The 22,691-nt window shown below is 54.6% G+C and overlaps 3 protein-coding genes across 8 annotated transcripts; 2 read left to right on the top strand and 1 right to left on the bottom strand.

The window, feature by feature from the left end:
• Positions 1-409: 409 nt before the first annotated feature.
• On the top strand, positions 410-9,169 carry COG1 (component of oligomeric golgi complex 1). 3 transcript variants are annotated; one of them, XM_086762058.1, is made up of 15 exons: positions 410-730; positions 820-1,064; positions 1,489-1,670; positions 1,893-2,063; positions 2,159-2,312; positions 3,203-3,413; positions 3,592-4,380; positions 4,659-4,805; positions 5,625-5,786; positions 6,073-6,200; positions 6,782-6,890; positions 7,330-7,439; positions 7,545-7,620; positions 7,993-8,032; positions 8,992-9,169. In XM_086762058.1, exons 1-14 carry the CDS (start codon positions 419-421, stop codon positions 8,008-8,010), a joined length of 2,814 nt encoding a protein of 937 aa, XP_086618184.1. In that variant the 5' UTR covers positions 410-418; the 3' UTR covers positions 8,011-8,032; positions 8,992-9,169. The 3 variants fall into 3 exon arrangements, with proteins under 3 accessions (XP_086618184.1, XP_086618181.1, XP_086618182.1); XM_086762055.1 differs by lacking the exon at positions 7,993-8,032; XM_086762056.1 differs by having other exon boundaries at positions 7,993-9,169.
• Positions 9,170-9,772: 603 nt separating this feature from the next.
• On the bottom strand, positions 9,773-18,286 carry VCF1 (VCP nuclear cofactor family member 1). Of its 3 annotated transcripts, none has more exons than XM_086762059.1 (4): positions 18,098-18,286; positions 16,297-16,393; positions 12,085-12,147; positions 9,773-10,437 (listed from the first exon to the last, which is right to left on the bottom strand). In XM_086762059.1, exons 1-4 carry the CDS (start codon positions 18,142-18,144, stop codon positions 10,192-10,194), a joined length of 453 nt encoding a protein of 150 aa, XP_086618185.1. In that variant the 5' UTR covers positions 18,145-18,286; the 3' UTR covers positions 9,773-10,191. The 3 variants fall into 3 exon arrangements, with proteins under 3 accessions (XP_086618185.1, XP_086618186.1, XP_086618187.1); XM_086762060.1 differs by lacking the exon at positions 18,098-18,286 and adding an exon at positions 14,768-14,903 and having other exon boundaries at positions 16,297-16,395; XM_086762061.1 differs by lacking the exon at positions 12,085-12,147.
• A 151-nt stretch (positions 18,287-18,437) lies between these two features.
• MTNAP1 (mitochondrial nucleoid associated protein 1) lies at positions 18,438-22,065 on the top strand. Of its 2 annotated transcripts, none has more exons than XM_086762570.1 (4): positions 18,438-19,694; positions 20,091-20,298; positions 20,401-20,517; positions 21,045-22,065. In XM_086762570.1, exons 1-4 carry the CDS (start codon positions 18,452-18,454, stop codon positions 21,061-21,063), a joined length of 1,587 nt encoding a protein of 528 aa, XP_086618696.1. In that variant the 5' UTR covers positions 18,438-18,451; the 3' UTR covers positions 21,064-22,065. The 2 variants fall into 2 exon arrangements, with proteins under 2 accessions (XP_086618696.1, XP_086618697.1); XM_086762571.1 differs by having other exon boundaries at positions 20,091-20,198; positions 21,045-22,060.
• The last annotated feature ends 626 nt before the right edge of the window (positions 22,066-22,691 follow it).

Genomic DNA, 22,691 nt, shown 5'->3' with positions numbered 1-22,691 from the left:
ACCTCCCCGGGCAGCTGCTTGAGCAGAGCCCACCTAAACCAAAAAAAAAAAAAAAAGCCCCGTCAGGAGGAGAATTCCAGGGCAGACCCGCCGGGGCGGGGGGGGACTCGGCGGCAGCCCCCAGCCCCGCTCCGTCAGAGAAAGCCAGGCCGCAACCCGGCTCCGGAGGGGCCTCCCGGGGTGCGTGGAGCGAGAGCGGCGCCCGCAGGACGCAGGGATCCCATTTCCCCGGGAACCGGACCAAAAAAAAAAAAATTTAAATAAATAAAAAATAAATCGCTGTTTTCTCCACCCCCGCTGTCCCCGGGCCGCGTCGCCATGGTAACGACGCCCGGGCGCGGCTCTGCCCTGCACAAAGATGGCGGCGCCCCGCCCCGACGCCAGCCCGGAAGCTCCTTCCCCCCTTCCCGTCCCAAAGATGGCGGCGGCGGCGTCCACGTCCGCGCCGTGCGGGGTGCGGGCGGCGGCAGCCATGGCGGCGCGGGGCGCGGAGGCCGAGGCGCTGTTCGAAGCGCACACGGCGGCCGAGCTGCGGGCGGTGGAGCGGCGGCTGCGGGCCGGTATCGAACAGAAGCGGGAGGAGCTGCGGCAGATGGTGGGCGAGCGCTATCGCGACCTCATCGAAGCGGCCGACACCATCGCCGAGATGCGGCTGAGCGCCGAGCGCCTCCTGGGCTCCGTGCGGGGCCTGCAGCGAGGGAGCCCGGTTCGGCCCGGGCCCGCGGCGCCGGTGAGGGGGGCGAGGGGCTGCGGCGGGGCGGCCCCCGAAGGCCCCTCTGAAACCCCCCCCCCCATCTTTTCCCCCTCCTTCACTTCCAGGTTCGGCCGCCGGCTCAGGAGAGCTTCTACCGGGCGGCGGCCCAGCTGAAGCTGCTGCTGGACGTGCCCGAGAAGGTGTGGGGGGCCGTGGAGGCCGGCCGGTACCTGCCCGCCGCCCGGCTCCACCTGCTCGGTGGGCACCTCCGCCGCCAGCTGCAGCTCGACGGCCCCCGCGCCCGCGCCAGCCCCGTCCTCGCCCGCTTCCCCATCCTCCTGCGGCAAGTGGCCACCGCCAGCCACCTCAGGTGGGACAGCAGCTGGCTCCTCAGTGGCCACCGGGATCAAATGTTGTACGTGGAGGGCGGTGGGACGCTTTCTCAGGGAAGCTGTGGGTGCCCCCATCCCTGGAAGTGCTCAGGGTCGAGTTAGATGGGGCTTTGAGCGAGCTGGTCTGGTGGAAGGTGTCCTGCCCAGGGCAGGGGGGTTGGACCGGGTGACCTTTGAAGGTCCCTTCCAACCCAAACCATTCTATGAGCCTGTGACCTGAGACCCCGCTGCTGCGCCAGGGCTCTCGCTGTCAGCCATGGGGCAATAACGCCTCACCCGTAACGCTCAGTCCTACTTCTGCCTGGGGAAAACAGCACCCTCGCTTGGTGGGTTATCACCTAACTACACCTGAGTATCTGTCACGCACAAGGCCAGTGACTGTCCGTCTCGTTCCCTTGCCAGATCCACTATCCTGCAGGAGAGCAAGTCCCTGCTGAAGAGCCAAACCGTGTCGGACCAGGCGGTGGCAGAAGCCCTGTGTGCCATCATGCTCCTGGAGGACAGCTCTCCGCGCCAGGCTCTTGCTGACTTCCTCCTGGCCAGGAAGCTGGCCATTCAGCAGCTTCTCAACCAGCCGCACCACGGTCAGTACGATGGGCTGCCTCCTTTTTAAAGTCAGAGTAGCCCCCTTCACTTCACCTGCCCTTGCCCCATAGAAAAAGTTTTAAGCCAAGCTCGTCTGTAATGGGGAAGCAGGTGGTGGCCAGGGCTGAGTCCTTTGCCCTCCAGCCCTTCCCTGGAAGGTCTCCCTAGACCCTCAGGACTTGAAACAAGGGGCTGCCTGGCTGAAAGGCATTTCTCTGCAGGTGCAGGTATAAAAGCCCAGGTGTGTTTGCTGATGGAGCTGCTAACGACCACCCTGTACCAGGCCCACGCTCTCTTCTACACCGTGCCCGAAGGGGTGCCCCCGGATCCAGCCCTGCCCTGCGGCTTGCTCTTCTCAACCCTGGAGAGCACCACCAGCCAGCACCCAGCAGGTGAGTGCCCGGGCAGCTCTGCGTTTGGCACAGGCTTGCAAGCAAGAGGCCAGCCGCGTGCTGGGCTGATTCCCCCCAATCCCATGTGTTTCCAGGGAGAGGTGGGGTTCTGGAGGAGGAGGTGAAGCTGAGCAGCTGGTTCCGGTACCTCCCGGAGTCCGTGGTGGAGTTCCAGCCAGCCCTGCGGACGCTGGCGCACCCCATCAGCCAGGACTACCTCAGAGACACGCTGCAGCAGTGGATCGCCATGTGAGTGCGACAGCGTCCCCCTTCGCAGCGCTCTCCCAGACGCCACACGGCCTCTGTGCCGAGGCAGCAGCACAAAGCAAACCCAGGCTCCTCTGCCTCCTCGCTCACTCCAGCCCGGCTGTGCCTTCTGCCAGCTTCTTGCCCAGCACCCCCTCTCCCCAGCAGCAGAGCAGCCAGAGGCAGCGCAGCACCATCCTGACCATCAGGCTGGTATAACAGACCACGCAGGCTGCACAGCGGCATTTGTCTAGAGCTGCTTTACGATGCCGTAACCGCCAGCAAACGAGCACAGAGCAAATGAGAAGAAAATCCCTTACCTTGCTCCTTTGGGTCTGGTCCAGCACCTCCTCTCTCCTCGCTGCCCTTCCCCAGAGAGTGTGGGGGCAGCCAGACCCCTTTTATAGAGTTGCCAGCTCCACCCCTTCCCACCTTGCCCTGCCCTGTGCATGGGGGCAGCCTGGCAGCCCTGCCTGCCCCCTAACAGCCTCTTCCGCCCCGTTGCGTTATCTGATGGAGCCAGCTGGTCCCCGCAGCTGCAGCTCCCCATGGTGTGCTTGCTGGCATTGGGATATTTCCCCAGCAACCCTTCCCAGAGCCCCCACCTGCCCTCCCTGCCCGCCAGCTTTCCTGGGGCACTGTGCTCCCAGCTTCGTACCCACCACAGCCCAAGGTTCCCGCCAGTGGGCACGTGGCTTCCCTGTGGGGTCCGAGCGTGGGATCCTGGGTGCAGCTGCCTCGCTGAGAGGCAGAGGTACCCTCAGGTGATTGCGCAGGCAGAGCCTCTTACCGCCAGGTTAAGAATTCCCCCACCTTGCTGCAGCCATGTTCTCTCCTGCCTTCCCCGGGGCTGCGTCTGAGCAAGCCAGACTGAAGTGAAGCGTTGCCCTCAGGTGCAGTGACGATATCAGGGCTGGGGTCAGCAACCTGCTGGTCTACGTGAAGAGCATGAAAGGCCTCGCGGGGATTCGCGACGCGGTGTGGGAGCTGCTCACGAGTGAGTCCATCAGCCAGAACTGGGAGGCGGTGTGCCGGCGCCTTTTGGACAAGCCTGCTTCCCTCTGGGAGGACCTGCTGCAGCAGCTGTTCCTGGACAGGCTGGAGGTGGGTGCTCCGCCATGGCACTTCATGGGGAGCCTTGCTCTGTGCCCCCTCTTGTCATCTCAAACAGTCCACTGGTGCCCGTCAGCAGCACTAAGTGTGTATTTTAAGTGCTAGGTGGCAGGAGGCACATCTAAAAGGTGCTTTTTTTTTTTTTTTTTTTCTCCTGGTTCTGTTCCAGACACTGACCAAAGAAGGGTTTGACTCCATCTCGAGCAGCTCCAAGCAGCTTCTCACCTTAGCCCTGCAGGAACTTGAAGTCAAATCCAGCAGCTCTGCCCTGAGCAAGCACATCCAGTTTGAACACAACGTGGCCCGGTTCCTGTGGTCAGAGAGCTCCAGCGACCTGCCTTCTGACGCCGCGTGGGTCAGCGTGGCAAACCGCAGCCAGTTCGCCAAGAGCGGCCTCTCCATGAAGGCCCAGGCACTCACGCCGTGCGTGCAGAGCTTCTGCTCGGCTCTGGACTCAAAGCTGAAGGCCAAGTTGGACGACCTCCTGTCCTACCTTCCCACGGACTCCTCGGCCGCCAAGGAGGCTGCTCCTGCAGCGCAGCCTCGCTCTGCCTTTGACCGCTACGCCGATGCCGGCACGGTGGAGGGGCTGCTCCGCGACCACTGCGTCGCCTGCATCCACCACGTGCTGGGCTGCGTGCGCGAGGAGCTCCAGAGTGCCCAGAGCCTGCTGGGAGGGCAGGCGGACGCTCCCGGCGATGCCAGACTCAATGCTGTCCTTTTCATGGCAAGGCTGTGCCAGTCCCTGACCGAGCTCTGCCCTCACCTGAAGCAGTGTATCCTGGGCCAGTCGGGCAGCGCAGAGACGGCGCTGAAGGAAACCCGCTCCACCAAGAAGCTGGGGAAGGGGAAAGCCCAGGAAGTGAGCCCCGTGCAGGCCAAGTGGCAGGAGGTGAAGGCAGAGCTCCTGCAGCAGAGCCTGTTTGCTTACCAGATCTGGAGCTCAGCTGTCACCAAAGTAAGGAGCCGCTTCTCTCGTCACAGCTGCTTCCTGCATGGGTTTCGCTCGCTCAGCTCCCTGCGGTCAGCGCCGCTGCTCCGAGCTCGCCGCACTGCTGCCGCGCTGCGCAGGGAGCTCAGTGGTGGCACCCAGTGGGATGGTTTCCAGAAGAGTCACTTGGGGAGGAGCAGGGGGGTGCGGGAGGTCGGTCTCTCCGCAGGCAGGAGCAGGCTGCCCAGCCTTTGGTACTCGTAAGAGCTGTCCTGTGACTGGGGCTTTTCTGTTTGGCACTCTAGGGTCTGGTTCAGTGCTTTACCCAGACGTTGCTGCTCGACACAGCTGGCGCTGTCTTGGCCGCAGCCACCAACTGGGATGAAATTGAAATTCAGGAGGAGACAGAGTCTGGAAACAGCGTGACGTCAAAGATCCGGCTGCCTGTGCAGGTACAAGAAACATCCTCGTGGTTAAGGCAGAGAAACGGTCTGCTGGGAGGAGAAAGGCACTGATTTCTAAAACCACTGCTTTGTCAAATGGTGCTGACCTGCTGTGGAGTTTGCTTGGTGTTACAAGCAGAGGGCAAACACTCTCCAGTGCTCTTGTTTGCTCTTTGAGATACTCACCTCCTAAGGACAGACGAGGGAAACTAGATAGTTGCTGCTGTATATTCAAATCTATGAGACTGGCCCAGATCCTGTAAAACTGAGCCAAAGAAGTACTTGTGCCTGGTTCATACACAGAGGCCCCCAGGAGAGACCTCATGGAAGCTGGATGCACTGAAGGACAGGGCTGCAACAGTGGGACTGTGCAAAGCCTCAGAGAACGGTGGCGTGCAGCTTGCCGTAGGCGTGGTGGTGGTGCAGAACGACAGGCACAGTGACAAAGCAGGTGGCGAGCACATGGAGGGAGAGGAGGGCCAGGGCTAGAGAGAGTGAGTAAACGACGAGCCCAGGTCAGAGCAGGGTCAGTGGTGAGAAGAGGCACAACAAGCAGTTCTGTGCTGACTACACTCGGGTGAATACCTCTGGTAAAAGTATTTGTGGGACTTTGAGGACTGCTATAACCAAAAGTCTGGTGTGTCAGTAAATAAAACCCCCTGAGATATTTGAGCCGTGCTATGAGGGCAGGCAGGTTTCAGCGGCAGAGCTCTGCGGTTGCTGAGGAAGTAGGAAGCTCACAACACAAGAACTGAACTGATGGGGTACCGCTGATAAAGCTAACATAGCTTACAGACCACATGAAAGTAACACTGGTTTCTTAAACAGCCGTCCTGGTATGTCCAGTGCCTCCTCTTCAGCCTGTGCCAAGAGGTGAACCGTGTCGGCGGTCACACTCTTCCGAAAGCCACCTTGCAGGAGTTGCTGAGGACCTGCATGGCAGAAGTGCTTGCTGCCTATGAAAAGCTCATGGAAGAGAAGCAGGAGAAGGTACATGAGTAGGATCAGCCCTCACTCCAGCTAGGGTGGGACGGGAGGGTCGCTGGGCGTGCGGCGATGCATACGCTCTGTTCCCTCGGAACGGAAAACATCTGCCTGTGAGAGCTGGAAAGGGTGAGCACATTCTTCCCAAAAAAATGAGGCAAAAAGGGATCAGACACCAGACTGCATGCTCAGAATGGTTTGTTTGGTTGTTTTTTGCTGCTGGTTGTTTTAAGCAGTCCTTTGAACAGCTGTCTCAGTGTGAGCGAAGAGTTCCTGACTCTCCTATTTGCAGAAAGCAGGCACCTTCCCCATGACCCAGAACAGAGCTCTGCAGTTACTCTACGACCTGCGGTACCTGAGTATCATCCTGACGGCCAAGAGCGAGGAAGCAAAAACCAGCAGGATCAAGCATGACTCCAGGTGCGGTGCAGTTCTGGGGGTCAGATACTGGCAGTAGTTTGCAGGGCCCTAAAACGGTTTTCGCCAACAGCCTTACCGGCTGTCGGGAGCGTGCCTGCAGGAGCGGTGCCTTTGGGCCTCAGGAGAGAAGGGCAGTGCAGACTCTAAGCTCTGATGTCTTCAGTGACGCTAAGCTCATCCTCAAAATGCAGAGGAGGAGTGGGATTCTGCAGCTGACGGCGGGCTGGCCCCCCCCGCTTGCATACACAGCGTGTCCGTACGGCAGCAGCGGTACCATCAGAGGATGGAGAACAGTTAGGCTTCCACCCAAGAGTTAAAACCTTGTGTACGCTCCGGTCTTGAGAACTGAGGCGTCTCTCTGACGTACCACAGGGAGAAGGTTCCTCTGCAACAGCAGATGGTGTAGGCTGTAATAGCTGGAACCCCCTTAGGCAGCTGCTGTTCTGCTGAGTAATTCCCATTTTGCTCGGTCACCTCTGAGGGGCAAGCCCCTCCGTTTCAGAGGGACCACCGAAACGGCCCTGTTGGCATCGGCAGCCATCGCTGGGATGTAACCCTTGACGAGGCTCCTCTGCTTGTAGGATTGAGAAGGTGACAGACTTCCTGGAGGGACACATAGATCCGTTTGACTTGGACGTCTTTACTCCACACTTGACCAGCAACCTTAATCGCCTGGTTCAGCGAACCTCTGTGAGTTGGGTCAGGAAGCAGGGCTGCAAAACACATTTTGAAGGGCAGCTGGGTGGCTTTATAAACTGCTTAATGCCTAAAGATAACTGCTGGTACTTAATAAGAAAAGGGAAGAGCGCTTAATGCCAGCTGAAGATAAGAGAAGCTTGCTGAGCTGGCTGCACAGCACATAATTGTGCGTGGAGTTGGCTGAACTTTAACAGGATTCACTGGAGGCTGTGCAGCGCTAATTGGGTTAAGCAGTGCTGAAACAGGCCTAGAACTCAACTATGGTAATAACGAGCAGCGCCAGTTCAAGAGTTAGAGGGGGAAGGGAGACATGTTCAAACTTAAAACCGATCACAAGTACTGTGGTGTGCCAGTAGACTTACCAGCAGCGCAGCACGTGGTCAGCTCCGCTGCTGCCCTCAAACACAAACCGCTCCTTCGTGCCTTCTAGGTTCTCTTCGGCTTGCTGACTGGGACAGAGAACCAGTACACGAGCAGAAGCGGCGCTCTGAGCTCCCAGGAGCTCCACAACATCTTGCCGCTAGCATCCAGCCAGATCAGGTAAGGTACTCAGCTCTTCTGTGCGTTTTTCTGTCTGTTTGGGAAGCGGGTCTGGAATTGCTGCTTCCCTATGACCGACTGCACTTCTCTCTTCCATCCCTTAAGATTTGGACTTCTGCCGCTGAGTATGTCGAGCTCGCGAAAGAGCAAGTCTGCTACCAGGAGCACAGAAAGAGTTCAGGTTGGTAAAACTGAGCCGTATTTTTTGCCAGTGCTCATTCTCCCACCAACACTAGAGCATGCGGGGAAAGAAGAAAGTAGCCAAACAGTTAATATTTAACCTGACTTTTATTCTCGGTAAAATGAGAGAACCATTATGGCAACACAGTGTGAGATGGTTTGGATTTCCCCTTGACCCTCAGCAAAACCCTGCTGGCCCCTGTAGTTTTGGGGCCTGTGCTCTGTGGTAAAACAGGCAGGACCCACCATGAAAACGCAGTGAAGACTTACACAGATGAGGCATTCTGAGATCAGTGCATAGAAGACAGTTCATGTAAAGATGGCTGCAAGAAACGCTGAAGGATACTACCTAATTATCTGAACTCCTTTCCAGTGCGATGCTGACCTTTAACTCCTGACGAAGCCTGGCTTGGGTATTTAAGCCTGTGTGACAGAGTGGCTTGCTTCTCTTGCAAAGGCTCTGTGTTGTCCTGTTTGAGTTGTGGCAGTAGACAACTATGATGTTGCTACGTTCCCCCTCCAGTTTAAGACATCTGCTCAGATGGGTTTCTCTATGCTGAGGATCGAGAGAGCTAAGGAATACCTCACCGCTACAGGAAGCTGTAATTAGCAATCCATTTCCTTTAGCTATTATAACCCAATAATCCATCTGTGGTCGTGTATTTTCAATTGGGACAGAGTGTAAAGGTCTGGTTTTATCAGAGCGGAGAGCGTTACCTGAGGTGCTAATCTGTGCAACTTTTGCTCTCAGTTATCCACAAGCATGAAGGACCAGACATACCGTAAGTGTTGTTTAAAAGCCCAAAGCTTCGCGATGAAGGTATTCTCTACCTCTTACCCCTCAGCTGTAGCAGAGCGTGAAGTGTGGCTCGCTCCTACTGCTCCCCTCGCCTGCTGTGGTGGCACATATCTGTGCTAGCCACACTTCTCAAAATCCCTGGCAGATGCTTGGTCCTCCTTTTATGCCAGAACAGTTCAGGAGAGGCGAAAGCCCGTAGTTACTCAAGAACAGCTCTCCGCAAGGGCAGCAGCTGTACTTCTGCCACGCTGTTATCCCCTTGCTCTGAGAGCAACAGCCCCTTCCCTGCAGTTCAGAGCAAATTATTTTTTTTTTTGAGCATAGAATGACATCTGAAAAGTTACCTGTTGCTAGCAACAGCAAGGTGCTGTGCTTCTGCCACTCCGAACTGCCTCTGCCTGTCACTAACCCCGGGAGTGACACCGCTTCAGCTGTGGTTCCAGCTCAAGGGGCCTGGGAAGAGCTCGCTGTTCTGCAGTCTGCGCCTCCTTGCAGCTGCTATAGATGAGGGTATGGAGTAAGTCAAAGGTGTGCTGTAATAGTTACTGACGCTCTTGTTCTTAAAAACAACAGCTTCCACCTCCTGCACTCGTAAGAGCAGAAGATGAGGCATCGCGCCCTGGCTCCTTGTTCAGGCAGCTTGTAACAGAGGAGGATGACACAGCTGCACCCTCTCTCTTCAAACTGGGATGGCTTTCTGGCATGACCAAGTGATGCAATAAAAAATAAAAACTTTGTGTATTTGTCTTCACTGCGAGTGTTCTCTCCCCTCGTCAGGGACCAGCACCACCTCCACTGGCACCGTCAGGAGTATTTTTCCATCCTTAGCCAGATCGTAGCATGCCACCTGAACCAGGCCCAGGGCAGGACTGTCCTTGCTGTCTGGCTGCTGGAGCAGAGGTAAAGTGACTCTCTCACCTCCTAGTCCTTAGAAGTTGTTAACTTTACAGTCAAATTAAAGAAAAAAAAAACCCCAAACAAGCTACTCACTGTAACAGAAAACAAAACATTTCACAGCTAGAAATGGGTATTAGAGCAATGTCAGACTCCTCTCTCCCTCAGAAGCCCCTCCCCAGGCTACTCTCTACTGTCCTCAACAGGCACCACAAATCTGCTCTCTAAACAAACCCAGCGGGCACGTGACATTCTGCCCACAGCTGCCTATGCTCTCCTAGTTCTAGTTTCACTTTTTTTTTTTTTTCAGTACTGCAGCAGTAAAGATCAAGCGAGATAAGGCTCACCGCACACCGAGCTGGGTGGGAGGCTCGCAGCTGGGGCAGTCCTAAGGGATTCCAGTGACGACGCCTATTCTGTCGTATTGACTCTACATGCTCAAAAAAATTATGTTGCCAAATAAATTTTTTACTAGTTTATTGAAATTTAAAAAAAAAAAAAAAGACTTATAAAACTGAAGAGGAACGTTTGAGAGAACTCTACATAAAGCAACAAATTGCTAACAAACAGATTAGGCAGTCAACTGGAATTGGACATTTTGCAATCCTATAACACAGATGTGGATTCCTCGGTCTCCTCTTGACTCACGCTGTATAACCACCCCAAGAAGAATCCTATAAAAATTGCTTCAAAGCCCCTTTTGCATTGCCATAGTGCAGCAAACCACAAGTAAACAATTTCCTGTTAACCTGTTATTTCAAATATAGACTGAAAAGGCAACAGGCGTTTTGTGCAATTCCATTTTAACAAACTTTAAAGTTGAAATATCAAATCTACACAGTGCTGTCCTTTCACAGAAGGCAGGGACCTGCTGGTTCATCATGTCGGAAGGCGTCCCCGGCTCTGTAGGCTGTGGAAGTGTGCCTCCTTCAGGATCTGGTTGATGTAGAAGTAAGGGCCTTGGCTTAGTGCAGACTGCTCATGGAAGGACTGAAAGGAGACGGGGCTGGATCCAGCAATCGTCGGGTTCAGGCCGGGTTCTGCACCGCACGCTCTGTCGGGGCTGTTGATGCTGCTGCTGCTACTGTAGCTGCTGCTGCTGCTGCCGCTATCGCTGCAGCAGGACTGAGACAAAGAGAAGGTTAACGGCAAAATCACACAGTCCTCTCCATAATGAAACACCTCAGTTATCAAACCAGCGTTACAGTAAGTCCCTCCCTTCCAGATTTTCAGCCTGATGGACCAATATAAATCCACCAAGCGCTTTCTTGGCATTCAGAGCTTCCGTTATCGCCAACACATGAAAAGCATCACAGAGCTGAAAGGATGCGCGAGCCTTCACCCGGAGGTTCGCTGACCTCCAGGACGCTGGATTTCAATCTTTCAGCTTTAGGCCCACAAGCTCTGCCCCCACGACCCACGTTAGCACTAGCAAAGTTTGCAGAATTTATCTGAGAACTGGAAAATAAAGAACATTCCTACTGAATGGCATGTGTTAGTAAAGGCAGGCAGGGCACGAGGGAAAGCTTATCACTCCTATTCTAGCAGACGGTTTAGGTAAGCACCATGCAAAGCATTTTCCTACAAGTCAATCTTCCTAAAGTGAGATCTGAAGCATCCAAAGCAACAGGCTGTTAAAAATAAATGCAGCATGATACCCATTTTAAGTCTTTGAACACCTTGACAGACACACAACTAGTCTTCTCCCAGGTAAGTACTGGGCCAGCAATATTAACTGGTAGTTTTCCGTAACAATTTAGTTGACACAACAGTGAAAGAGCAACAGGCATCGAAGACTTCCACATGCAGAAAAGAGAACTCATGGTTTAGCTCGCATGCAGGACAGGGCTCATTTGCCAGCATTTCGGATAAACTAATTCCATGGTGATGACCGGAAGAGCATTAGCCGTCATTTTCAGGGTTTCAAAGACATAAAACTGTTTGGTTCACACCATTTTAAGGGTTGCTAATGAAAGTTTCCATTAGTTACAGCTGAAATATTTCACTACTGTGTGATATGCTGTTCAGGACAACACCGCAAATATTTAGGTGCTTAAGAATCAGAGAATGGTTGCTTTGCCACCCCATAAGGAGCAAACTCACAAAAGCAGCCAGCGTAAGTATCAACAGCTAAAAAACACCCCCACGTGTTTCTAAGTATAAAACTAAAACCACAGAAGTCAAAGCTTGGTGGCCACAGCAGAGGAAGGCAAATTTCAAGTCCACGGGAATTTAAGTCAGCGCCACCTCCAGAAGGCCTCTCTTCGCAGTGAATCTGAACAGGGCCAACTGCACCCAGCACGCCTGCCAACGAGCAGCGAGAACGGTCCGGGAGGGCGCAGCAGTATTTGAGGTGGACCACATCTCCGTGCCGAGTGGAAACCCCACAGCACTGATTCCACAACCGATTGTGACAATTCAACCACATACGTTTCCTTGTTTTGCTAAGCACCAAAAACGCTTCAGTTCTGTTGTAGGACAGCAAGCAAGACAGCGGCACTGGGGCTGCAGCCGCGCTGGCGTGTTAGGTTCAGCTAGCAAGGAGAAAACAATAAAACGCGTGTGAAGTCATTCTTGAGGAAGCAGCAGGATGTAACTACACAAGCAACCAGCTCCTCTTCCTAACACTAGAGAGGGAGAGAACACCAGAAGGACAGAGAGGAGCCACGGAACGGTGCTTGCGAAACCATCTCGTTTCGCACAGAAGCACAAATATCGAGATGCAATGCTGTTACGCTGAACAAGTCACAGCAGCCTTGGAGAGAAACCCACCGCACAGGACACTTTGTTTCCTCTTAGTCTGTGTTCCTTACTGTTTTTCGTTACAGCCACCTTCTGAAAATCAAGGTGAAAATCGAAATGAGAACCCCGTATTAATTCCTGCTGAAGTTTCACATCTTAACACACATTTGAGAGCTGTTAGTAACTATTCTCTTACGCATGTCTAATTTTTTTAAAACCGAGTGTCCTGGGACGTGCTTCCTACACCTAAGGCTGTTGACAGGTCTGGTTTGTCATACCCTCTTTATTTCCATTTCTCTAATGCAAAAATTCACTAGCAGGTGAAGCCCGTTTATTGCCCAAATCCCGTCAAAGACCTACCATTTCCCCAGGCTGTGGTGCACATTCTGTTACGCATTTGGACTACAATCAGACAAAAAAAGAATCCTTTAAAGTCATCATGTCAGCATTCACTACACAACGAAACAAAGTTTTAAGCGAAAGGGCAAAGGAAAGTAGCCCAGTGAAAGTCTGAGTACTTTACGTATCAAAAGGACATCTTCAAGGTTTACCTGACTCATCAGCCCCTCTAAACATCACACTGAGCAGCTATAGAAGTTTTAAATAATTTCCAAACAAATGTCCCATTAAACGTCTCTGTCTGCTGAGCTGTGAGGTGGCATCTCAATCATTCGTGACAGGAACTTAAGAAACAGCCGTTCAGACCTTGCTGCTTTCAAGATCTCTCACGATGAGTTTAACGGAGGCGTAATCTGGTCTTAATCAGAATTTAAGACCAGTCCTTCCTCAACAGTGTAATGCTGTAAAGTGGCATAGCTGCAAAGCTAGACAAAACCTTTGATTTGAGAGAAGCAACTGCTGCTGAGAGAGAATCTTTGATTTGAGAGGAGCACTGGGGAATCCTGTCACCGGTCAGAATAATACAGAGGAACCACAAGAAATGAGGTTTTACAGAAGAAAAGTTATTCAGGAAGGAAAACAGCCAGTCAGAACACTGCAGACTCCCTTCCTTCCCAGGGAAAAATCAGAGCAAAGGGCTTTTCATCGGTGACTCCCCAGGTTGCAGAGCACAACTCCAGATTCTCGTAATTCCCCTGCGCGGCTGCTTGCAGCTGGCCTCTCAGAGGATCCTCTGCAACTCTGCCTGACTTCATGTACAGGAGAGGAGGAAGGGCTTTTGCTGAATTTATAAGCGAGTTCCAGGGAAAACAGCACAGCCAGCCTCTTGGTAAGCGGAGGACAGGCTGAACAGGAAGCAAAATGCGGCGGCAAATGCTCCGCTTTGCTAATGTTTAACATTCGCTGTTGTTCTGGTCTAGCGTTTTCACCGCACGCCTGTGCACGGACTGAACTGCAGAGCTGAGCTCACGCCATCCTCAGGGTGGCTGTCACCGAGGAGCGCGAGTGGTTTGTTCCAGGAGGAGCAGGAACAGCACATCGCTACAGCAATTTGCCAAGAAGCAGGGCTGACAGAGATTGAAGAGAATCTCAGTCTCCCTCCTGTAAAAGTCAGAGGCAAGGATGCTGCCCACCCTGGGCAATCTAGAGGGAGAAAACAGTGACATCCTTTTACATCAGATCTAGCTCATGTGAGCAGTGGGATTCAAAGTGAGAGAGCGAGGGATAACATCACACAACAGCCCATGTTTGAACTGCAACTAAGGGAAAAAAAAAAAAAATCTCCCTTCTTCTTACACGTATTGCTGTCACTTTTGAAGAGCAAGACAAAAAAAAAACAAGAGAGATCCTGACAAAAGCCAAGTTGAGGTTTAGTAACAGGGCTGCGTGATTTTCATACCGAGGTTATCTTCTCAAGTAAACTGCACTCTGTAAGAGAAGACGGTCAACTTCCGACTGAAGGAAGGCAAAAGGAACACTAGCTTTAGCTAGTGTTTCACGAAAAGCAGGTGTGCGCGTGCCCTCAGATGAAACGCAATTCCCTCCTCATGTACCCTCTGAAGTTACAAATTGCTCTCACACACACCCCTTCTCTCCTAGTTCACTATCCTAAAGCCAGTGAGGATGTGTCATCAGCAAGTGCTGCCTTTGCAAATGGCAAAGGATCAGGAAACTGAATGGAAGTATTACAAATGGCCAAGAACTTCAAAGTGACGTCCATCGGAAGCACTTGTGCGCTATAAGCACAAGGATTTCTCCATTTAGCACAGGAAGTCCTTCAAGAAACACTCAGATAATACTGATTTAATCTCATGGCTTGAATTTCTGGGCATGCTCAACTCAGGGATCCACCAGTACAAGAAAACAAGCAACAAAAAAAAGCTCTATTCATCAGTAGACAACATTGTGAATTTTGTTCCCTCAAGAAAAGAGAACGCTGATTTTTGTAAAACTGTGTCCGGCAGGCACATTCCTCCACTTCAGCGTCAGCAGCAAGAGATTCTCCTCGCCCGCACACGGAGGGTTTAATGTGTTACAAACACACCGCACAACACAAGTGCATGCACAAAGCAGGAGGCTGAACGCCAGCCGCAGCAGCTGAGCTCCGCACCGACGTCGCGGTGGCGGGGCAGGCCGTCGTGCCCATGCTGTTCCCTTGCAGGCACCCCAAACAAACCAGCCGTTAAGGACAGGGTTAAGGGCACCCGCTCTCGTGTGGCTGTTCCAAGGCTATTTCCATTCCTGCGTTTTAGCGGCTTTGCCCAGTCAAACGCCAAGCGTTTCTACGCCAAGCAAAGGTGCTTCTGCCACTCACCATTACGGTTTTTCCTGATATTCTTAATTTCATTACTCCTACTTCAATCCCTTGTTCCATACTAAATTCTTCCTCCTCCTCCCGCCACAAAGCTCGTTTAGCCATTAACTACTCTACACAGGAAGAGGTGTTTAACCTGTCGGACAAGTGATTCAGTGTCAGACGGCAAGCGACTACTCATGGTTCTACCCGTTACACCCGAGAAGCAGAAACGACTTCAGCCCAGCAAGCCTCACCCCCCGTTAAAACATTTTTCATCACAGCGAATCCCCTCGTGGTGAACATCTCGGTTGTCAGAGTATTTTCCACACCATATCACTGACTACGGCACCAGCTATGGGTAAAGGTGCACTGGCTAAAAGGAAGTCTCCCTCACAAAAGGAAGCGTGGGATACCAAACTTTCTATCATTGTAAACGGAAGTATACATTTCAAGCCATTGCCATACAATAAAAGATTGCTCAAAGTTACACAGCACATAACATTTTCTGCAGCCAAAGTAGAGTTAATTGTTCCATAGAACTGCAACCGCTCGTAATTGCTCATTACAGCCAATCTTCGTACTGAGAGGGCTGTACAAAACCCAAGGATATCCCAAAAACCTTAAGAGAAATCCATTTCATTAACATCCAGGGACACAAACCAGGAGGGAGCCTCTGCTCTGCACGCTCTTTTCCACGAACGTTTTGCAGCAGAACTTTTGAGAGATTTTCTAATGAGAAATTGCTCATTAGAAATGCATACAGTGAATTCGCAGATGATTAACACCGGCAACAATTCAGGAAATCTGGCAGCAGTTTGGAAATCAGCATTTTTTAAGAAAAAAAAATCTCATAGCTGGCAAATTGCATGATCCTATAACATCTTTTATGTGAGCGATGAGGGGATAAGAGACAGCTTAGCCCACATTTGGCAAAAGATCACGGCAAATACAGGCAGAAACCCCACAGAGTTCAAGCATTTCAGCTGTGAGCGAGGGAGTCCTGCTTAAACTGACCAGCTCGATCAGAACATCAGATAAGCATTACTGCTTGCAACAGACGCTTTGTGTATCGCACTAGTTGGAATGCTTTTTGAGTTTCTGCCACAAATAACCACGTTACTGTAAGCAAAGGCAAAGCTGAAAGAGCGGACAGCCAGGGAAACCGACCACACGCACTGGTAATGCACTCTAGTCGTCTCCTGGGTTCTGGGTACATCACACCTCCTTTCAGACAGCAGAACTGGAAGTGCAGCAAACGCTTGTCTTGTATCTTCACTTGGGTGCTACACGTCAGTATTTGAAATGTATTAACAGAAATATTCAGGCCAAAGATAAACAAGTTCACTGGAAAACAGGCTGATTTCCAAACCGCATTTTACAGATTTTAACCTCGGAAGCACATAACAGAGTCAAGTCTCGTGATCTCGTACACAAAGCAGAAAAGTGTTTTCATCAACTACTTTCCATGAACGAACCTCACAGAATATTCCACCCATTATTTAGACTCAGCACTAAAGGAAACTCTATTTGCCCGAGAAGCCTCTCACCTCAGTGTCCCAAGTGTCCTGCAGGACAGTATTTCTGGTACTGCGTTTTGTCTGGGGAACGTGAGAGTCCTCCTCATTGCCATTTCGCCTCCTCTTCCTGAGGAAAGTTCAAGGAGAAAAAAAGTAGTTATCAGCTTGCCGATACACCTTTTGTTTTGTTCCCTAAAGGTAACTCTACCAAAAAAAAAAAGTGGGAAAACTGGATAAATTAATGAAGGGTGTATCTAAACCTCTGATGTGCTGTCAACTTGCATACTCTCTTTTTAGCTGTTCTCTACAGAATAGCGTGAAACCAATCGCATTGCTCAGGAAGTAGCCAGCCCGATGTTTTCATAACAGTTTAACAGACACGGATTCACAGCTGCCACTAAAACCAGTGCTGAGCATCTTTCTAAAACTCATCTGACAATTCTCAGCCTTGCAACTGCTCTCAGTACCCAGGCGTGTCTAAAAATAAGCCTGGGACTTTGAATGACACCCGACAGGCTGAGAAAAGCACTCAGGACGAGCAGCAGTGACCACACTTTCAATAAATACTCAGCTACTGCACGAGTCTGCAGTTAGCAGCCCGATGACTTTCTTTAGACTCCCCACTTTGTCAGCGTTCGAAATCAAGCAATTCCTCAGCAATGTTATTTTCCAGGCGGAAAAAAAAAAAAAAAACAGTCAAAAAAACACCTCATGGAAGACAAATCCTTCCGTGTTTCCGATGTATTTGCCATCCTCTTATGACATCATCACTGCTTCACGGCAGCTGATCAACAACAACCACCCAGAGTTCCCGCGAACCACCACCTCCCACCGTCTGCAGAACTTTAACACCAGTACCAAACGGCTTTTCCCACCACACAAACCCCACAGGTCAACCAGGACCTGGGCACACCGGGCACTATCCAAAACACAGGACTGAGCTGGTCTGGTGCCTAAAAATCAATATATATGAGCACACTCAAATGAGTCAACACAGACTCAAGCTGGGTATTTATAACCGAATCTTTTGTCGCAGAAAAGCTTCAGCAGCACTCAGCTGCCTGCGTTCGGCCCACGCCCGCAGACCAGGCGCTGCCTGCTCGCTCTCCCACCCCTGGGATGCCCGCAGCACTCCCCGCCGCTGTCCACCACGGCCCATCGCCTTCTCCCTCCCGGGGACCACCCTCCTCGGGGGACACGTTCCCCCCCCTCGCCCCGCACTCGCGTCGCCTCCAGCCCCCTCCTTTCCTTAACGCCTGCAGCCCACAAACAAGCTCAACACCCCCATCCCCCACGCCTTGCCCTGCCGCCTCACAACTCCGGGCGCCCACAGCCCAGCTGGGTCCCTCCCGCTTCTCCCCCCGCTTCCCCCCAGCTCCTCCACGCAGGCGGGATCCACCTCCTCCCCTTCCCCACGCAGCCCCTCCAGCACGCCGCGACCCCCCCCCCCCATATCCTCTGCGCTCTCTACGCCCGTTTGATCTCCCGAATGCTGCCAACCGCCACCCCCCCGCCCCGCACCGCAGCTTTAACGTTCACCGCCGCCGCACCCCCCGCCCCGGTTTGATCCCGAGGGGGCTGCTCCTCCCCTCTCCCCCCACCCCTCCCCCTCGCAGCTCTCCCTTTCCAGCCACCCCCTTGCTCAACCCAGCCCCCCGCCAAGGGCACTGCAGGCCGCCCCCCACCCTCACCCCCCCCGCCAGCCCCCTCCCCGGTCACCACAGGGCCCTGAGCCTCCTCCCCCTCCGCAGGCCGAGCCCGTCGCCCCCTCCCCAGCCACGGCCTGCCCTCAGGCCGCGCTCCCTTCCCCCACCCCCGGCTCGTCCCTCACCTCTGTCTCGCTCCTCGCTCGCTCGGCAGCGGCTGCCGGCAGCTCATGGCGGCTCGGGCCGAGCTCTGCGAGGCGGAACCGGGACGAGGCGAGGCGAGAGGCCGCGGGGCGGGGAGGCCCGGCCCGGCTCCCACCGCTTCGGCGAGACCTCCCTCACTCCGCGTCCACCGCCGCTTCCGGCGTCCCCGCCTCCTGCGCCTGCGCAACGCCCTCCCCGGCCCGACCGCGCCCCTCTCTCGCGTCACAGCGTGCGCCGGGGAGGCGGGGAACGGCGCGCATGCGTACTGCGGCGCGGGGAGGCTCCGCCCCCCTCCTTCCCGCCCGCAGCGGGGACGGCGGCGGCGCGGTGCCGCCATGGCGGCGGTGCCGGAGCTGTGCCCGCACTGCCACAGGCCCTTCAAGCGGCTCCGCTCGCACCTCCCGCACTGCAAGGCCGCGCCGAGGCCAGGCCCCGGCAGCGCACCGGGCCCGGACCCCGACCGCGGCCTAGGCCCGGCTGCCAGGCCGCAGGCGGGCAGCAGGCCGCAGGCGGGAGCGGCCGGTAAGAGCAGCAAGCAACCGCCCAGCCCCGGCGCGGCCCCCCGGAAGGCGGCGGCGGCGGCGGCCTGGAAGGGGAAGGCGGCCGCGGCCGAGCTGGGTGGAGGGTCCGGCCCCGGGCTCCGCCGCCAGCCCGACGGACGCCGCGCAGAGCAGAAGGTGGAGCCCACAGTACAGGATGTAGCCAGGTCCCTTGACTTGCTCCCCGAGGAGGTTAAAGACGTTCCCGAAAAGCTGAGTAATGGAGTGAAAATAGTCATAGAGAAGCACCGCGCCAGGGTGATCAGGGAGAAGAGCGGTTCCAGGAGCAGGGGCGCTTCGGCGGGAGGCCGCAGCACAGACGGGTCACCTGTGGAAGGGCCGGATCCAGGCGGTGCTGCTGGCCACGCTGACGCAGCCCAGGCGCGTCTGCGGGACGGAATAACTGTTCCACAAACTGCAGACACAGAAACGCGCAGCCCTGAAGCTGTGGAGAGTGCCCCTGTGAGCTCTAAGGGAGAGGAAGGCGGTGGTGTAAAGGCAACAAACACACACCTACTTCAGGATCCCCCCAGAGCCGACTGCAGGAGTGACCCCGGTGACCTCATTCAGCAGGAGGCAGTAGACAAAACCGTGACAGAAGAGAAGCAGATGTACCTAGGAGCTGGTGTGGAATACAAAGCCCCGCTTTCTGATTTGCATACCAAGAACCTCCATCTGTCAGTGATAGAGGGTTTCGGAAGTCACAATGAAGGGACATCCAAAAATTACCTAACCGGCATACAAGAGCTTCAAGAGAGCAAGAAGCAGATGGCTGTCGCTTCTGAGCCCATCCTGAACGCGAGGAGGGACGCAGAGCTGGCGCTGGACCAGCTCTTGCTCCACACCTCCAAAAGCCGGCCCATCTGCCTGTCCCGGGGCCGCGGCAGGAGCACGCCGGCGGGTGCCGTGGGCTTGGAGTGGTTTCCAGACTTGTATCCTAGTTATGACGGGCTGAGTATTTTTCCAGGGAAGTCTTTCCGCAAAGATGCGGGGATCACGCTGAAGATACCAAAGGGCCATGTCTCAGAGGGACAGCAAGGTAATGGGAGAAACAGAAGTCCCTGCTGCTGTCGGGCTGAACTGTCTGATGCGAACGGGAGAGGAGGGGTAGGAAATGCTGGGCTAGCTTTGTCCGGAAAGGGATCCAGGAAGGATCCAAGGGGGTTAACTGTCCAGCCCTCTTGCCTGCAGACTCAGCAGTTCACATTCTGTTTAGGTCTGAGACAGGCTCGTGCACGTTTGCGCCGGCAGAGCCGACTCATTTTGTGGGAGAGACGATCCGCTCTTCCTTTCCGAGCAGTCAGTCCCGAGCCCAAGTCAGTGGCAGCCGTACCGGACACCAGCCCTGTGCTCACCGCCCAGCACAGGGAACGCAAACACCGTGCGCGTTGCCCTCGCTTTCCTACCTTTGACCCTCTGACTTCTCCTCGCGCAGGTCCCCTCTGCGAAAGGCGTCTGCTGGACGTCAGGCTGGGGGAGCTGCCCGCGTGGCTGGCCGCCTGCGATCTTTCTCCCCACGGGCTGCTTGGAGGAATGCAGAGAGGTGAGGCTAAATTCCTGGCTTTCGGGACAGGATTGTCCCACTTACCTGATTTAGTTGCTGCGGCCTGGTCCAAGTGGCCGGTCTGGACCTTTGTAAAGAGGTAAATAAATAAACCCAGCCATTTGGCTGTGGCTAGTTACACAGAAACCGGTGAACTCTAAGACCTGCGCGTGATTTGACCCTTGCGTTTCTGTGCCAACAGCCTGGAGCAGCTATTACGACAAATACATCAACGTGAGGAGGGGTGGACCCGCCGGGATCTCCATGCTGCTGGCTGGGTATTGCCTGCTCTGCTATGGCTGGAACTATCAGTGCATCAGTAAGATCATCTTGTCGTCTGCCTTATTTCAGGCGATTCCCCCTTTTGCAGCAGGGTGGAAAGCCTGTTTGCCATTCGTGTTAGCTCAAGCTCTGAGATAATTTAAATGCTTCACGGTTAAGGCTAACATCAGAGCTCAGAGAGCGTTATTCTGACCTGGCTTAGGTGGGCAGAGGGATTTAGCCAATAAAGGCGACAATAACAGCTGCTGATTCGCAGCTGCTCCCTGGAGAGCGCTGGGAGCTGTCAGGAGCGCTTCTAAACACTACACAAAGCAGAGGCAGGAGACGTTCCAGCGCTAAGCACCCATTGCCTGCATTTCCTCATAACGACCAGGGATTTACTGGTGTCTGTGTAGTTTCCCCAGCAGGACTTGCTCTCCTGTTCAGCTCTACGGCCCCTGAACAGAGAAGGCTGCAGTCAGCCTCCTGCCCGTCGCAGCTGGGCGAAGCGCGCTCACGTCGTCCCGGAGCACAGCACCGTGCTAACGCTGTTCTGGGTTTTTTTCCCCTCCCCCGTTTCCCTAGAGTGTCATCGCTGGCGTAAGTACCACTGAAGAAGCTGGAACAGCGCCCGAGGAACAGTCAACAAGTATTTGATGGGGAGTCAGCAGGAGTGCTCAGAACCAGCGTTGCGGCAGGGACTCAGAGCAGCAGAGGCCAGTTTACGGTCAGAGACGGGTTCTTCAATCGTTGAGGGGGCTGCTTTTCAGTTAGCCCCCTGCAGACGGAGGGGCCAGCCCGCAGTCGCTGCTCTGCGGCTCAGGCAGCGTTTGTGTTTAGTACGGGAAGGAGGAGGCGTCAGAGCCGCCCCTCGGGGGGCTGCGTGCAGCCGAGCTCCTGCAGGCTACGGGAGCCCAAATCTCCAGCTTTGGGATGCCAGACCCGGGACAACTCCTTCACCTGGGCTGCTGACGTAGGTCAGTCGATGCGTAGGCTGTAGGCAGCGTTTGGCAGTGAGGTTTGTGCTGGGTTGCGGAAGGGTGGGCTTAGGCCAGAACAGCCATTTCCCTTAGGTTAGCAGCGGCGTGCCCGCCACAGCCCGTTTTTTTTTACTCACCCCTCTCCACAGCAAGCAGAACGGGCTTCGCTTCCCCCGGCGGGAGCTTGGACCTGCGGGGCCCTTCCGCAAAGGGCCCCCCCGGCCGCTGCTTCGCTGTCAGCACGGCGCTGGCGGGAAGGACCTTTGTGCAAGCGTTAAAGCAGCAGCACTCAGAGCGCAGCGCCCTATTTCTGCGGGAAGGAAAAAAAAAAAAAAAAATCCATTGGATTAGCTGTTGTGCCCAAAGGGCAAACCGACGTCTGCGTCAGACAAACGAGGACAGTTAGGGTGCTAGTTGTAGCCTGCCATCACCAAACACGTCTGGAAAAGGGCTGGTCATGTTACAGGCATGAAGGGTGAAAAATAAAGCCAAGAAAAAAAAAAAAACAAACAATCTGAACTCTTTATTCAAACAGCAGGGCGGTAGTACTGTGTCGGAGATGCTTCCCCAAAAACTCCCTCTCACAGCAGAAAAGCCTTAGTGAATGTCCCTTTCCTGCGTCGTGTGTTCTCAAACAGGGTGCTTCTTGCCCTGCTTCCCAGGGGATTGGTGCACCCGCACCCCGCTGTGCCCAGGGCCCCCGCCCAGACCGGTCCCACACCCCTCAAACCAGTGGCTGCGCAGCGACCGCTCCCGCTGCCCCGGTTCGTACGCAGCCGGCTGCGCAGAGTCCGGTTTTGGTGACGTTAGGGAAGCTGCGACTTCTCTGCTGCTTGTGCAGAGAGCTGCGGGAGCTGGTGCTGAGCAGAACCAGCTGGCTCGGGTAGTCCAGCGGCTGCCCTCGTAGCCGTCTCGCTGTCTCCATCGCGTTTTACGGCATCCTCCTTCCTCGGCCCGTGTGGGAGCGCTTGAGTCACTTCCCCAGCAGGATTTCCAGTCCAGTCTTCCCACGCTTACTGGTGTAGTGAACTTTCTGTCCGCGCTGAGGGGCCGGGGAGAGGCAGGCATCAGTTTCGTGCGGGATCAGCCCTGTGCTGCGTTACTGCTTATTCCTTCTCCCGTAATTTCCCGGCAAGAGGGCTAACGGAGCCGTGTCTTGTTCCGGCACAGCTCTCACCTAAAGCGGCAGCCCGAGCTCTCTTCCAACAAAGCCCCGGCGCAGCGGGGTGCCGGGGGCTGCTCTGCAGAGCTG

The sequence above is a fragment of the Chlamydotis macqueenii genome, chromosome 18 (genome assembly GCF_036417535.1).
Source record: "Chlamydotis macqueenii isolate bChlMac1 chromosome 18, bChlMac1.mat, whole genome shotgun sequence".
NCBI lineage: Eukaryota > Metazoa > Chordata > Aves > Otidiformes > Otididae > Chlamydotis > Chlamydotis macqueenii.
Note: the sequence above shows the minus strand (reverse complement) of the source record. Positions and strands in the feature narration are given on the sequence as shown.

Bases quoted from the DNA above. Each gene is read 5' to 3' on its own strand.
- COG1 (XM_086762055.1), top strand. From the start codon at position 419: ATGGCGGCGGCGGCGTCCACGTCCGCGCCGTGCGGGGTGCGGGCGGCG. The intron at 1,065-1,488 runs GTGGGACAGCAG...TTCCCTTGCCAG, and splicing joins GCCACCGCCAGCCACCTCAG to ATCCACTATCCTGCAGGAGA. The intron at 5,787-6,072 runs GTACATGAGTAG...TCCTATTTGCAG, and splicing joins TGGAAGAGAAGCAGGAGAAG to AAAGCAGGCACCTTCCCCAT.
- VCF1 (XM_086762059.1), bottom strand. From the start codon at position 18,144: ATGAGCTGCCGGCAGCCGCTGCCGAGCGAGCGAGGAGCGAGACAGAG. The intron at 16,394-18,097 runs GTGAGGGACGAG...AACTTTCCTCAG, and splicing joins GAGCGAGGAGCGAGACAGAG to GAAGAGGAGGCGAAATGGCA. The intron at 12,148-16,296 runs GTGAGAGGCTTC...CTTGATTTTCAG, and splicing joins AGGACACTTGGGACACTGAG to AAGGTGGCTGTAACGAAAAA.
- MTNAP1 (XM_086762570.1), top strand. From the start codon at position 18,452: ATGGCGGCGGTGCCGGAGCTGTGCCCGCACTGCCACAGGCCCTTCAAG. The intron at 19,695-20,090 runs GTAATGGGAGAA...CTCCTCGCGCAG, and splicing joins TGTCTCAGAGGGACAGCAAG to GTCCCCTCTGCGAAAGGCGT. The intron at 20,299-20,400 runs GTAAATAAATAA...CTGTGCCAACAG, and splicing joins GTCTGGACCTTTGTAAAGAG to CCTGGAGCAGCTATTACGAC.